The sequence below is a fragment of the Lithobates pipiens genome, unplaced genomic scaffold, assembly GCF_037356315.1.
Source record: "Lithobates pipiens isolate NorthernLeopardFrog02 unplaced genomic scaffold, aLitPip1_a1.2 Scaffold_27, whole genome shotgun sequence".
In the NCBI taxonomy this organism is placed as follows: Eukaryota; Metazoa; Chordata; class Amphibia; order Anura; family Ranidae; genus Lithobates; species Lithobates pipiens.
Window position 1 is genome coordinate 17,724,835 of NW_027507788.1, and position 16,755 is coordinate 17,741,589.

General features: G+C 41.8%; 1 protein-coding gene across 1 annotated transcript in view; it reads right to left on the minus strand.

Annotated features, from left to right (window-relative positions):
* The window catches only part of LOC143933108 (B-cell receptor CD22-like), a 34,765-nt gene that overhangs the window by 15,938 nt on the left and 2,072 nt on the right, over positions 1-16,755 (minus strand). The window contains exons 2-5 of the mRNA XM_077456047.1: positions 15,251-15,367; positions 9,376-9,732; positions 6,384-6,680; positions 569-659 (exon numbers count right to left, since the gene is read on the minus strand). Of these exons, the coding sequence (XP_077312173.1) occupies positions 569-659; positions 6,384-6,680; positions 9,376-9,732; positions 15,251-15,290 (785 nt within the window). The 5' untranslated portion in view covers positions 15,291-15,367. The remainder of the gene's footprint in view (positions 1-568; positions 660-6,383; positions 6,681-9,375; positions 9,733-15,250; positions 15,368-16,755) is intronic.

Consider the following 16,755-nt stretch of genomic DNA (forward strand, 5'->3'; position numbering starts at 1 on the left):
GAACTTATGGGTGACGTCACTGCTCCCAGGCATTACCAGCCATTGTTGAGTGTTCTGTCCTCTCCCCTGCAGTCCCTAACGACAATATCTTACTTATTGGTCCAGCAAATGGCCAGAATTCAACAACAAGACACGCCCCCCCCACAGGGGCAAGGAAGCAATGCCAACAATGGATGGGCCATCAGAACTTATGGGTGACGTCACCGCTCCCAGGCATTACCAGCCATTGTTGAGTGTTATGTCCTCTCCCCTGCAGTCCCTAATGGCAATACCTTACTTATTGGTCCAACAAATGGCCAGAATTCAACAACAAGAGCCCCCCCCCCCACCTCATAGAATTTAATAATGGTCACAACAAGAATGAGCAAAAAATATCAAACATAATTCACACAACTGCTTGTGTACTGAACACAGGAAGTTTTGTCCATTCCTGAAGAAGAAATGGTGGGCTGAAAAATGTTGACTTCCAGCTCTCAATCAATTGTGTCAATTAATAAAAATAAAAAAATACAGCATTTCCATGATCGTTTTCTGTATAATATTACTAATTGATAATAGTATACTGTACCTCCAAATGAAGAAGGTGATCAGTAACAATGAGATTAAGCATGCAACAATTATAATCACCCTAATATTCTTGTTCACATTTTTTTTTTCCACTGTAAAAAAACAAAAAAACAAAAATATCATCATCAACCTTATCACCTTGAATTGGTCAGTTTTCCTTGCATCTTTAAATTTGTTTGCCAGCTGTTCAAACCATCATTAAATCTTTTATATTTTTATTTATAAAAATAAATCAAAATTATAGTTTTATCAGCTAGTTTTACCATCACCTGTGTTGACTATAGGCTGCCAATGTAGTAATCATCATTATACTGTATATTTTTGTTATAGCACCCCTCTGACTACATTACATTTCTTCCTTTATTTTGTGATTTTAATTTTCATTGCTATTATTTATAACAACTACCAGAATTTTTTTTGTGGGCAGGTTGATTTCCAAATTTGTTGGTTCGCAGCAGTGGTGTCGCTAGGGAGTGGCTTTTGGGGCTCTAGCCCCGAATCTGGGGTCCATAGCCCTGAGTCTGTGCAGGGGTTCCCAAGGGGAGGGGGGGCTTTCTTGGGACCCTGATTTGAGGGGGAGGCTCTCTGGGGACCCTGTTTTAAGGAGGAGGCTCTCTGGGGACCCTGATGTAAGGGGGGCTCTCTGGGGACCCTGTTGTAAGGGGTGGGGCTCTCTAGGGATACACACACACATATATATTATATACATGTGTATGCCCGCCCACGCGTATGACTTTCTTTACTACGCTGCTATGGGCTCTAGCCAGGGCTGGACTTACCATTGGGCTTGACTGGGCTCAAGCCCATGGGCCCCGCCCAACAGGGGGCCCTGTGGGCCCCACCGAGATACATAGCCGAGTGTACTCGGCTCGGCTCCGCTCACAGTCACGCCCTGCGATGGACATAATACAGGGACTGGGCGTGACTATAAGCTGAGCCGAGTACACCCGGCTACTCTTGGCTTCGCTCGGGACTGCGAGAGGCCCGAGAGCCACCGAGATACACAGGACTCTGTATCTCCGCGGCGCCATTTTTAAACTTCAAGACTGCAATGTCAAGGCTGCAAATGACACTGGACAAGGCTGCAGATGGATGGGCAAGGCTGCAGACGGACACTGATAAGGCTGCATTGATGGAAATTTAAATGAAAGCTTTTTCCTTAAACTTCCCTCCTAAACTTCGGGTGCGTGTTATGCGCCGATAAATACGGTAATGTATAGAAGGTAGGGCCCGAAAGTGACTCAAGCCCAGGGGCCCCCACCACCCTAAGTCCTGCCCTGGCTCTAGCCCCAGATCTTTTGTAGACCTAGCAATGCCCCTGGTTCTCACTGCTGTGCATTAAGCATAGAGCTGCACGATTAATCGTTAAGAATCGTTATCGCAATCTTTTTCCCGTTGAGATTTTGACAAAGTATTTCTCGATTCTTTCTATGCAGAGAATCCTCTCTGCTCTACTAAAGCTGACATCTGTCAAAAGAAAGGGAAGAAAAAAAATCTAGGCAGTCTGCGAAGAATCACAACATTCTTTAGCAGTGGAACATAAGTATAAACATTGTAACAATTTGTCCTTTAGATCAAAGGAATAGACTTTGGTGTGTAAATGAGGAAAGTTTAACCACTTAAAGACTAAACCTTTTTCTGAAAAGTTAAACAATTTTTATTTATTTTTTGCTATAAAATTACTTAGAACCCCCAAACATTATATATATGTATATTTTAGTAGAGACCCCAGAGCAGTGATGGCGAACCATGACACCCCAGATGTTTTGGAACTACATTTCCCATGATGCTCAACTACACAGCAGAGTGCATGAGCATCATGGGAAGTGTAATTCTAAAACATCTGGGGTGCCAAGGTTCACCATCCCTACCCTAGAGAATAAAATGGTGGTTGTTGCAATATTTTATGTCAAACTGTATTTGCCCAGAAGTCATTCAAATGCAATTTTTTGGGGAAAAAAATTATAATTTAATGAATTTAAAAAAATAAAATGAACCAGTAAAGTTAGCCCAATGCTTTTGTATAATGTGAAAGCAAAATAGAGTGTCCAAAATAAACAATTTGTGTTGTGTATAATATCTTCCAATATGCAGCAACCAGCAAAGGAATATGTCTTCCACCACCATCACCAGCCACACATCCTACTCACCAGAATCCGATGAGCCCCATTACAGGTAGTCATAAACGCTTAACAGAAGATGCCAATGAAGTGTCTCACGACCACCGCTTCCATCTGAACTATATATAATCAGGATTTCTGTGGACCTATGCAGGTAGTAGTGGATGTGTTGAGGGTTCCTGATGATGTCAGGGTGTGCTGACGAAGTGCATAAGGGTGGCTTGAGGGTGGTACGTCACTTCCGCCGTTTGAAACGCAGCTTTTCCATACACATGGTTGTGTTTACTGCATAGATGCTATGAAGATTTTACTTTACTTTTACTTTTTATTCCGTTTTTCGATAACATTTTTGACATACTTCACCATAGGAGCCTTTTTCTCCTTTTAATCTACGGCACTGATGGTTTGTCATGACCAATTCCACATCGAGTTCCCCGCAACACATCCACTAGTATCTGCATAGGTCCACAGAAATCCTGATTACATATCATTTGGATTGAAGCCGTGGTCATGAGACTCTTCATTGGCATCTTCTGTTAAGCGTTTATGACTACCTGTAATGGGGCTCATCGGATTCTGGTGAGTAGGATGTGTGGCTGGTGATGGTGGTGGAAGACATATTCCTTTGCTGGTTACCGAATATTGGAAGATATTATACAAATTTTTATTTATTTTGGACACTCTATTTTGCCGTTGTGATCCTCGATTTTTAGATTTTTTGTGTTGTGTTTTTTGTTTCTTCATTTCAGACTCTTACACTAAGAAACATATATATGATATATCATTTTTTTGTTGTGTTTGTGGTCACCGGTTTATGCAATTTTCAGCACTTTTTTGCATGGTTCACGTTTACTATATACTTCGAAAGAGTGCAGTAATTTGTTTTAATTAATTTTTTCAATATTATATAATATAGCTCATTTTTACCTTAAAGTGAAAGTAAACCCATCGATTTAAACAGATAAAAAAAAAGGCATGCCGGGAATGCAAACTGCACATTGGCTGTGCTCTCAGCCAAACTATCAAACCATCCAATGGCTGGTGTCATAACGAATCACATGTGCAGCACCATAGCAGTTGAAGATTAAACAGAGGCAAATATGGCAGCTTCCTTGGCTGAAAACGATAGGGGAGTTTACTTCCACTTTACTTTTTTACACAGTATATCATACTTTAGTTCCAAACTCTCATCATTGATTATATAAAAATCCCATACTAAATGTGTATATTGGTGTTTTACATAAATATTCATGGTATGATAATACTAACCCTTCATCAAAGACGTTAAAGGTTCACTACATGAAATATATCCTTAAAATTATATTATATAAAAAAAACGGCTGGTTGAATAAATAAGAAATAAAAAAACCCACATTTCTTAATAATTTGTTAGAGAAAATTATTAATAAAGCCAGATGGTGAAATACAAAGGTTAAAATGATAGCAATAGTAAAATGGTCACAACACTATTATGCGCTAAAAGAGAGTACTTTTTTAGAGGAGGGGTTATTTTATAAAAATTAATAATCATTTATAAAACGATTAAGATCTAGCTCTACATTTATTCCCTTGGGCTGCAGAGTGTCTGTGGAATAGATCCACTTAGTTTCACGTTTAGGAGTTCACGTATTTGCTCCTCTCCACATAGGCTTAGAGATTTCAATGCCCCAAAAATTTAGACCACTGGGGTCCCAATTGTGCTTATACCTGAAGTGTCTTGATACACTATGGTCCTTAAAACCAATATCGATGTTGTTAATGTGTTCCGATACACTTTTCCCCACTGTAACATGTTTGTGCGACTTATGTACATTAACCCGCATGGACGTTGTAATGCGTATACCAAGTAGGTCAAATTGCATGTAATAAGGTCTTTCATTTTAAATGACAAATGTTTCCTCTCATATGGGTGTTAACTTGTCTGCAGGATATACATCTTCGGCAGGAGTAAAATCCAGCTATGTTCCAAAACATTATGGGTTTCACTGTAGGGTTCGATATCTTTTTCGCGATTTTATCTCCAAATGAAGGTCCCTTTCTTTAAATGAATTTTGGATCTTTAGGTAATGATTTGTTCAAGACCTTATCCTAGCCTAAAATTTGAATATTAATTGCACTTCCTTATATTGTGAATGAAAGTTGCTTAGCTTATAAAGCCCCATTTGTGACTCAAATCTTCAGGTTTTTTTAAAAATGTTTTCATATCTATACCTGCAAAAGGGGCCAGCCTGAACTGATCTAGCAGGACTTACTTTTCTGACTAAAGTTCCACTTTAATCATTTTAAATCTGCATCTTTTATTTGACTACTCATCCCTGGTGATCCTAACATGAATGTCCTTGTTCAGGCACTTCCTGTTATAGGGTGACACTGTTCTGTCCTTGTCTCTGCTTCTGCATTGTCATCTTCCCTGAGACGACATCAGATTGTGACGAAACAAGCATAGGGAGTTGGACGTGCTGGCGTCATTGCACTTCTCAGTGGATGGGTGTTCGATTGTTTGCAGGCTGTTTTGATATGACTGTTTTTATATTCCTAATTGTACGTGCAATACTTTTACTATATTAAATCCTTTATGGTACAATACACGCTATGGAGTCTCTCTTTCTATTTTCTGAGCAATATCTCAATTGATTCCTGGTGGTTGACGCTCGAGTACATTTGGCTAAATTGAGGTTTTATACAAGCTCCTTCCCTAACTAGTGGTGGAATATCATCTTCCGTTTGGATAAAGGCCCTGGCTGGGTATTTAGCCGCAGGCTCTTTAAAGCTTGCCTTCTGGTAAGCGCATAATCTATGTGGTGGCGGTGCACTGTCGGCAAGAGGTGTCACATTTTAGCACTCACTTATGTGCTATTTTTGGACTGTTATCCTCACTATTTTATGTTATTTATACCGAATTATTGATTTGGACATATTAATTTTTATTTTATCAATTATTTTGGTCACATTTGTTCTAGCACTGCTACTTTATATTATTTCCTCTTCACATGAGCCCTTGGGGGAGACTAAAAGCGGCCATACCAACACACATTATGCAGACATGGACCACCATTGTCACAGGAAGCAAGTACAGAGCTGTGTTGGGCAGCCAAAACTGAAACTAGAGCATGAAGACAGGAAGTGTCAGAAAGAGGGTAGAGGACATAAGAAGCACTGAGATGCACCAAAAGAGGAAAAAAAAAAAATTCCAAACAAATGTTACCAACAAACTAATGTCTAAAGCCCCGTACACACGAGAGGACTTATGTCCGACAGACTTCCGAAGGAGTTCTGCCGGAGTTCTGCCGGAGTTCCGACAGAGTTCTGACGGACTTTTCGACTGAGCGGACTTGGCCACACACAATCACACCAAACTCCGACGGATTCGAACGTAATGACGTACGACTGGACTCAAATAAGGAAGTTCATAGCCAGTAGCCAATAGCTGCCCTAGCGTCGGTTTTAGTCCGTCGGAATAGCATACACACGAGCAAATTCTTCGGAGGGACCGGGTCCGACGGAGTTCCGTCGGAAAAATTTGAAGCATGTTCCATTTCTAAAGTCTGTCGGACTTTTGCGAATCAAAAGTCCGTTGCAGCCCACACATGATCGAATAGTCTGACGGAATCATTCCGTCGGACTTTGGATGTTGAAAAGTCCGCTCGTGTGTACAGGGCTTAAGACTCTACCACAGTAATGTACTGAATAACATACTTTGAATAATGTTGAGTTTAGCTGCCGTTCGACTTGTTTGTCCGTTACGGAATATTGCTGTACAAAAGATGCTTGAACCCTTATGATCTCCAGAAGCTAGATAGGTTAGTTCAGATGTTTTTAGATACTTCCCACTCCCAAGGTCCTTGTTATACTCTGACAAGGGCAATCCTGAGATGTTCCAGTTCAAAGAAGGTGGACTGGTGGCACAGGTATGTTCTACAGAACAGCTGAGCAAAGTTGGTGTTCCGACAATCATCTCTCCAGGCACGGACAACACCGGCTGAGGTGGAACATCTATTGATGTAGTTTAAAGAGTTATGGTTAAATCTTATGTTTAAACATTTCTGAAGGAAAGTAAAGATTCAAAGCTTGCAGCTGAGATAAAAATCAAAGTATGAGATACCACAATTAGTATTATTATGAAATGTTTGACCTTCAAAAAGAACAGGAATACCACCACCAAACAGTACCGAATTTAGACCTCAATATAGATATTAAGTTATATGACAAATAAAAAAGTGAACTGAAATTAATGATAAACTGCATTTGTTTTAAAAATATATATATATTTATGTTCTGTGTCCTATGTATATGGTTCTGAAGAAGACACTTATTCGGATTTTTTCCTCAATTTTATTGACTGTAATGCCGTGTACACACAACCCGACTTTCCAGCAGACTAAGTCCGACTGAAATCAGTCCGTCGGACAATCCGATCGCGTGTGGGCTACTCCGATCATTTTACGTTAAAAAAAATCAGACGGACCTAGAAATAGAACATGTTTCAAATCTGTCCGACGGACTCAATTCCTATTGGGAAAACTGTTCGTCTGTATGCTGGTCCGACGGACCAAATACGATGCAAGGGAAGCTATTGGCTACTGGTCATTGAGCTTCCTTTTTTAGTCCCGTCTTACATCATCACGCTCAAAACAAACGGACTTTCAAACGGACTTTGTGCATTCGTGTGTGGCCAAATCCGTTCGTTCGGAAAGTCTGTCGTAACTCCGCTGAAAGTCCGTCAGGAAGACCGTTGGACCTAGTCTGCCGGAAAGTCCGGTCATGTGTACGCGGCATAAGAATACACCTGGCAAGTATTTTCTTTATCTGATTACTTTTTGTTTTTTACTCTGTGGTCCTCAATCACAGATCTGTGGAAAGTGACATTCATCTATACCAGGGATATGCAGTTAGCGGGCCTCCAGCTGTTGCAAAACGACAAGTCCCATCATACCTCTGCCTCTGGGTGTCATGCTTCTGGCTGTCAGTGTATTGCCATGCCTCATGGGACTTGTAGTTTTGAAACAGCTGGAGGTCCGCTAATTGCATATGCCTGATCTATACCATACAGAAACTTTTCAACTGTGGAAATCCCATTCAGATCCACAAGTAATTAAAGTGCTGATCAAATTGGCCAATGTTTGTGCTCATACAAACTACAATTATTCGTGGACACCTTATCTGCTAGGAATTTACCATTAATCAGCTGACTTCTGTTTGATTGGGTTGAATGAATGTGTGATTGGTATTGCTATCCATGTTCTAATAACGTTAACAGGTTATATTATTATGGGGCGTAGGTATCTTATATTTTTGAAATTTTGTATATGGTGGAATTATTTATAATAAAGTCATTATTATTTTTGCTAAAAAAACAGATTTTGTTCCTCCTTGAAGAATCCCTTTTGGGCTGTTTGCCTTCTCCTTTTCTCCAGAGAATTCATTCTATATACAGAATACACCTAGAAAGGGGGCCTGAGGCAATTTCCTTTTCTGACCCTTGTAAATCCGGCACTGTGGCCAAATGCAGGATCCTTTTGGCAGGCAAAGCTCCAACACTTCTGACTAGCATTGGAGCTAGCCACTAGGCTTGCCCTCAACATTTTTTTTGACCTATCACTAGGATGGGCAGCATCACTGGCAGCTAGGACTACACAGGAGGCAGAAAGCGATGACCTTGAAGGCCAATGAATGTATGTGCCCTGGTGCCTTGAAGGCCAATGAATGTATGTGCTCTGGTGCCTTGAAGGCCAATGAATGTATGTGCCCTGGTGCCTTGAAGGCCAATGAATGTATGTGCCCCGGTGCCTTGAAGGCCAATGAATGTATGTGCCCTGGTGCCTTGAAGGCCAATGAATGTATGTGCCCTGATGCCTTGAAGGCTAATGAATGTATGTTCCCTGGTGCCTTGAAGGCCAATGAATGTATGTGCCCTGGTGCCTTGAAGGCCAATGAATGTATGTGCCCTGGTGCCTTGAAGGCCAATGAATGTATGTGCCCTGGTGCCTTGAAGGCCAATGAATGTATGTGCCCTGGTGCCTTGAAGGCCAATGAATGTATGTGCCCCGGTGCCTTGAAGGCCAATGAATGTATGTGCCCTGGTGCCTTGAAGGCCAATGAATGTATGTGCCCTGGTGCCTTGAAGGCTAATGAATGTATGTGCCCTGGTTCCTTGAAGGCCAATGAATGTATGTGCCCTGGTGCCTTGAAGGCCAATGAATGTATGTGCCCTGGTGCCTTGAAGGCCAATGAATGTATGTGCCCTGGTGCCTTGAAGGCCAATGAATGTATGTGCCCTGGTGCCTTGAAGGCCAATGAATGTATGTGACCCGGTGCCTTGAAGGCCAATGAATTTATGTGCCCCGGTGCCTTGAAGGCCAATGAATGTATGTGCCCCAGTGCCTTGAAGGCCAATGAATGTATGTGCCCTGGTGCCTTGAAAACCAATGAATGTATGTGCCCTGGTGTATACCTGCTCTTCAAGAGATTTCCTTTAAATTAATATGAGTTTTGCGCAAGCCTTAAAATGTATAGTTGGTCATCACCAAACATTTGAGTCATCTCAGAGACCCTGGTGCCCAGCCCGTGTCCTTAAGGTCACAAGCCCTTCTGGTCCTTCACACCCATGTACATAGGTACATGGAAAATGTTTGAGATTTTTGTTCCTCTAAAAAGCACAACACCAAATGAAATGTTCAATATTTTTTACCTGTAACCCGTAACTGAACATACTCCTGAACTTTAATTTTAAACGGAAGCTTCCTATCGCCTGGATAATACATCTTTTCGTCTTTTTTCGTCACTTCATTAATTCGGAGAGTACAGCTGTCCTCTGGACTGCCTATGAGTGCTGCTCGGTTTTTATACTTTGTTGATATTTCAGAGGGATCTGAGCTGTATATAATCCTGGAACCTGGAATACGTTTCACTATGTGCCACACCACCTTCTCATTCTTTGGTTCTGTTTCAGATGTTCTGACTGTACAAGGGATCTCCACACAGGAGCCAATCAATGCTTGGATCTCAGATGGGAAATTAAATGTATTTTGCTGAACAGTGTAAGTTGCTGTTAAACAAGAAAAAATAAATAATACTAATAATTTTCGGTTAGAAAATGCTCATCCACAACAAACAAAAATGTTCTTACATTTGTATAATTGTTACTTTTGCGAATTTTACAACAAAAATTTTATTGACACACAAGAAAATGCTCATCCACAAAATGTGAAAATTAAAATATCTCTTTTAAATCATGCGTCCGTTCTCAGTAAGACTTGAACATAGTAGAAAAGTAGAAATAGCATCCTTAAAAACAGTCTTAAACCCTCAATGGATGACATATTCCTAATTCGCGAAATCGCTATCAATCACCATGAACAAAAACACTTGTCATCCATTTTTTATTCCTTAGGCCCCTTTCACACTGACGTACTGTCAGTTTTTCAGACGGACTCAATCAGACCATCCATAGTCATCCATGGTTGAATGAATGAATGTATAACGCTGCAACTGCAAACTGAATCGCCTCAAGGCAGTTATCAGCAGACGTGTGTTCATGTGTTCACTGGCTCCCGCCGGCATCTGATTCGGTCTGCTAAAAACAGACGCCTGGGGATCCGTTCTCCATCTGTCCAGTGGAGCAAATTGGATCGGCAGTCCATTTCCATGTGGCTGCCCCATAGTAAAAAGTAGGCTGAGTCCATGTCCGCTCTGCATAGCGAAGCAAACGCAGACCTGTCATCTGCCTGCCCAGCGGGGATCAGCGGAGAGATCCCTCGTTGAGCAGGCTGATCTGCTTGGCAAAGTCCACCCTGTCTGCAAGGGGCCTTGTTGGAACTCAGTGCTGCTGATCTCCCCAAGCTTCTTTTAATTACTTTCAGTCTACATGCACTCCCTCCAGTATAAGCTGCACATTATTGGTCTGGACGGGCTTCCTAATTACAACATGGAACATGCTTGGACAGTCTATATTGGCATAGCAGCTTGCAGTCTCAACCTGGGGAGAATGTGACAATGCATTAGAGCAACTAGGAGACAGGAACAGGGTGTTGCCCTGAATAAGGACCTTCATAAAAGGATCATTAGGTATTCTTCTCATGAAAACTGCAGATTTAAAAGACTGAAAGCAACTTCTGAAATTACATTTTCTTCTTTATTTATTTACTTCATGTACTGTACCTATATAGTGCGGCCAATTTACGCAGTGCTTTACATATATATATATATATATATATATATATATATATATATATATAGTGGAACCTTGGATTATGAGCATAATCCGTTCCAGGAGAATGCATGTAATCCAAAGCACTCATATATCAAAGCAAGTTTGCCCATAGAAGTCAATGGAAACAAAGTTAATTCGTTCCACATTGACTTCTATTGCATGCAGTACCGCATGTGACCAGAGGTGGGGGGGGGTGCCGCAGAGACTCCGAGAAATACTCAGAGACTGCTTGGAAGCACTCGGAAACCCTCGGAAAGGCTTTGTTCACGAATGTTGCGAGTATTTCCGAGTATTTCTGAGTGCATCCTAACGGCTCAGAATGACTCAGAACGGCTCTGAGTATCACCGGTGCCCCCCACACCTCTGGCCAAATGCGGGACTGCACACCCCAGAGGCTTAAATCCCGCTAGTTTTGCGAGGCAACACTCACAAACTGAGTCAGGATTTTAAAAAAATAATAGCTTGTATTGCGAAACACTCGTTAACCACGTTACTTGCAATCCGAGGTATAAATATATATGTATATATATATATATATATATATATATATATATATAGTACATTCACATCAGCCCCTGCCCTCAAGGAGCTTACAATCTAAGGTCCCTAACTCACATTCATACATACATATACTAGGGCCAATTTAGACAGGAGCCAATTAACCCACCAGCATGTCTTTGGAGTGTGGGAGGAAACCCACGCAAGCACAGGGAGAACATGTAAACTCCAGGCAGGTGGTTCTTTAAAGGAGAAGTCCAGCCTGAGCTCATTCGGCTGGGCTTCTCCTATGGGTCACAGGAGTGCAATTCGTTTTGCGTGGCGCGTTTTTAGCAGAGAGCGGGCTGAACACACAGATCAGTCCAGGCACCGCATCATCACAACATAAAGTCCGGATTCGCCAGGTGCCTGGACTGATGGCAGTCTCAGCCTCTCAGCCAGCCACTGAGATGACCGCTCTCCGCCCCCTCCACAGCTCCGCCCTCCAGTGAGCGAGGAGGAGCAGAGCAGGAGAGATGCTGATTGACAGTCATCAGCTCTCCTCTTGGGGAGCCGAGAGAACCGCGCCAGCGGTAGTGTTCAGCGTCTCGGGTTCTCGGAGCAGAGACGCCGGAGGACAGATGCGGCATCGGACCAATGCTGCATCCACCTAGGTAAGTATGATTATGGGAAAAAGCCAAATCCTAAACTTATCTTTTAGATTTTTTCCCCTTTAATTATACCTGGTGATCCCACCAGCAACACACTTCCTGCCCTAGTGTGACAACTATATTTTATTTATGGAGGAGCAGCAGCATTATCACCCCAGTTTGCTCTCTTGATGTGGACTACAAACAGAGGTTACTTTCCTTCTCTCCATAAGATAAGACTACAGCGTGTACAGGACAACACTATATTTTTGGCAGTATCAACCGGAATTTTTTATTTTATTGCAATCAGCGTATAGATATAAAAAAACCCTTTCAACAATATTTGTCATAGATCAAAATAGAACAAATAAGAGAAGTTTTTTGGATTCTGGATGAGTTAGCAATATATATATATATATATATATATATATATATATATATATATATATATATATATATATAAATAGATAGATATAGCTATATATATATATATACTGATTTGTCATAGCATTTTCAAGCCAACTTGCCCATTTGCTCATTTCTTGTTCAGTGTCTCCTTTCTTGTTGGAAGTTTTTGGTGCAGGGCCAAAAAAAAATACAAACAGCTGCAATGGTGATGAGTAAAAGTTTAAAGGACCAAGCCTATTTTTTACACTTGGTGTTTACAGGTTCAAATCATTTTCTTTTGCTAGAAAATTACTTAGAACCCTCAAACATTATATATTTTTTTTTCTTTCAGACACCCTGGAGAATAAAATGGCGGTCATTGCAATACTTTACACAACCTATTTGTTCAGCAGTCTTTTTTTGAATTAAAAAATAAGATATCAGTAAAGTTAGCCCAATTGTTTTCTAGAATTGTGAAAGATGATGTTACGCTGAGTAAATTGATACCCAACATGTCACGCTTCAAAATTGTGCCCGCTCGTGGAATGGCGACAAAATTTGACCCTTAAAAATCTCCATAGGTGACGTTTAAAAATTTCTACAGGTTACCAGTTTTAAGTTGCAGAGGAGGTCTTTTGCTAGAATTATTTCTCTCGATCTAACGATCGCGGAAATACCTCACATGCGTGGTTTGAACACCGTTTACGTATGCGGGTGCGACTTACGTATGCGTTCACTTCTGTGTGCAAGCAGAGAGGGATGGGACTCTTTCATTTTTTTTTTTTACTTTTTTTTTTTTTTTTTACTTTTTTTCTTTCTTTTACACTGTGCATTTAAAAAAAAAAATCCTTTGTAATAGAAAAAAAGCATGACAGGACCTCTTTAATGTGAGATCTGGGGTCAAAAAGACCTCACATCTCATATTTACACTTAAAGCGGGAGTCCGCCGGGAGTCCGCCGTTTTTTTTTTTTTTTTAAGCCAGCAGCTACAAATACTGCAGCTGCTGACTTTTAAAATAATGACACTTACCCGCCCAGCGCGCCCGCGATGTCGGCACCCGTAGCCGATCTCTCGATCATCTCTCGGGTGCTGCCGCCGCCATCTTGGGTATGGGAATCAGGAAGTGGAGCCTTTCGGCTTCATTTCCCGGTTCCCTACTGCGCATGCGCGAGTCGCGCTGCGCAATAAGGATGGTCCCCGTTGTCTCTGGGATCCATGTGTTTCCCAGCAGGCAGCGGGGGGACTTTCGGAAAGGGGGGTAGATTCTGTGGAAAGGGGCGTACCTTCTGAAGAATCTACGCCGGAAGTGGGTGCAGATACCTGTACTGTACAGGTACCTGCACCCCTCTCCCCCCTGAAAGGTGCCAATTGTGGCGCCGGAGGGGGGGGGGGGGATTCCAATGAGCGGAAGGTCCACTTTAGGGTGGACCTCCGCGTTAAATGCAGTAACGAATAAAAAAAAAATATATATATATATATATATATATATATATATATATATATATTTTTTTTTTTTTTTTTTTTTTTCAATGAAAAAAAATTGTCCCTTTAAGGTCGTTGGGCGGAAGTGACGTTTGATGTCGCTCCCGTTATCCGATGGCATAGAGTTGAGTGGGGGGCCGTCATCCCCTCACTCGACTTCCTGCTTATCAAGGGGAAAACATTGGATCGTCTCCAATGCTACCGACGGCGGATCTGTTAAGCAGTGGAGAGGACCGTGACTTGACCAAAGGGGGGTGGGCACCTCTCCTGCCGCCTATAAAAGTGATCTTGCGGTGAATCCGCCACTGAGACCACTTTTATCTTAAAGCGGAATGCCTGCCCTTAACAAAAATACTGGGGTTATGGCAGCTATCTTCTGCCATAACCCCGGTATTTACCATCAAAGTAGCAATGTAAAGCCACGGTGGGCGGTCCGAAAGTGGTTAATGTCACCGGCCACCTTCTACTCTTGAATTCTGTGCTGTACACACAATTTATACACGTTACCCTTCTAAACACACATCCAAATCCCCTATGTCATTCCAGTTTCGCAGTGCAGGACAATTAGAAATAAGACACAACGAGTCCTTAGCTATGAGTCCTTAGCTATGAGGCTGTTAAAAACTGCATGAATGATATAATGGTGAACGAAAAACTGACGGCGATAACATCAGACACCCATGCTAAATTTCTTCGGGTCTGGCAGCCCTGGGTGGCTTATACCCGCCCATCCAGATTTGATCCGGTACTTCTCTCCCTTTGATCGTTAGATGTCTCCCCCGCTCCAGGGACCCCCCCCGCCCCCCCTCTTCCCTTTCTCTCCCCCCCCCCTCTTTATCCCTTTTCTTTCTTTCTGCCCCCTTTCTCTCCTTTTCTTATTTCTCTATTGCTATCTCTTTTCTCATTTCTTTCCTTCTCTTATCATATCTGTCTCGCAATGCACTCAGGCTGTTCGCTGGCACCAATGCCCATTAGTAGGGTTTTCTTCTTATTCCCCTTCTGAAAACAGCCCAACTCCGTCTGTTCGCGGTGTAAGAATTTTTGCTCGTTTTTTTTTTTCTTTCTAACTGTTGTATGGTTTTCAGATATTGGCGCCTCATCGCATAATTGGACTCTGTCCGTCCCTATGCCCCTTTAGCTTTGCTCTATGGGGTGTGGTTGCGTGTCGCGACCAATTTAGAAGCTTCTATGTGACTATTTTAGGCCGGACACGAGTCCACCATTGTTATGTTCCTATGCAACATTTCACATGTCTTTGTACTATTATTGGCAGCTTTATGCTTTCTTTGTATTGTCTCACTGATGTGAAATTTTTTCAATAAACCTTTTGTAAAAGAAATAAGACACAACGCATTACCTTGAAGGAGAAAAATGATACAAATAGTTTTCCCATTCATGCTGACGCATAAAATAGCTGTGAACCAACAAATGTGAAAAGTTCTACGCTCCTAGTTTTAGTTGAATGAATCTTCACCTATTAAAATATAATAATAATAATAATGTTAACAAATTACAAAAACTGCATAATTCAAGCAACAGTATATAAAGCACAGTTCATTACATGATATTGTTCTGCTACTTAGAATCCTTATCAATTGTTTCTGTAGTTATGGGGGTTGATTTACTAAAAAAAACAAATAGGCTGTTCACTTTGCAAGGAAATTTTCACTTTACAAGGGGAATGTCCAGGGCCGTCTTTAATATTGATTGGACCCTGGGCAAAACTTTTCTTGGGGGCCCCCTCCCCATGCAGTTTCGCTCTCCACCTGCTCTGAGACATACAATAAATAGCAGCTAAACTCAAAATCAGTTTACTGAATCAGATCAGGCAGCTATTGCGATTGGTTGCCAGAGGTTACAGTGTATCATTACCGCTCACTGATTGGTTGCTAGAGGTTACAGTGTATCATTACCGCTCACTGATTGGTTGCTAGAGGTTACAGTGTATCATTACCGCTCACTGATTGGTTGCTAGAGGTTACAGTGTATCATTACCGCTCACTGACTGGTTGCTAGAGGTTACAGAACACATTACAGCTCACTGGTTAGTTGCTAGAGGTTACAGCACATGATTTCTGCTTGTTGATTGGTTGCTAGAGATTACTGTGGATATGATCTCAGGGGGGCATGATATACATATCAATGCTGCCGGCCACCCCTATTTACATATGAATGCCGGTAATTTACATGTAAACACAGGGTCTCCAGGTGAGTCTTCTGGGACACAGCACGGGACTAAAACCTCAAGGGGCAAGGGAATTTAAACCAGGATAGTTGGCAAGTATGAAGCAGCCGCTTTGGGCCCCACAACAATGACAGGGCCCAGGGCAGCTGCCCCTTTTGCCCGGCCTTAAAAACTGCCCTGGGAATGTCCCTTTAGCTTGGTAAACGAGGTGAAAGTCTGAGGACTGCCATCTTTGAACCCTATGCATACAAATTGTTTTTTTTGTTTTTTTTCATGTACGTGATTGGGTATTCTTTGTAAAGCGAGTTTTCACCACTTTCAATAAGCTATGGAAAATTCCTCTGCACAGTGAACAGCACATTGCAGGGATATGCAATTAGCGGACCTCCAGCTGTTGCAGAACTACAAGTCCCATGAGGCATAGCAAGACTCTAATAGCCACAAGCATGACACCCAGAGGCAAAAGCATGATGGGACTTGTAGTTTTGCAACAGCTGGAGGTCCGCTAATTGTATATCCCTGGCCTATTGCATTTAGTAAATCCACCCCATGGAGTCTACCTGCACACAGAATTTTGTAATGTTTGAGACTTTTTAATTCTTTCATTGAAGTACAGCAATCCCTCTCTGTATCCATTCTTGCTATACAAATTATAATTATAATTATAATTACCTATA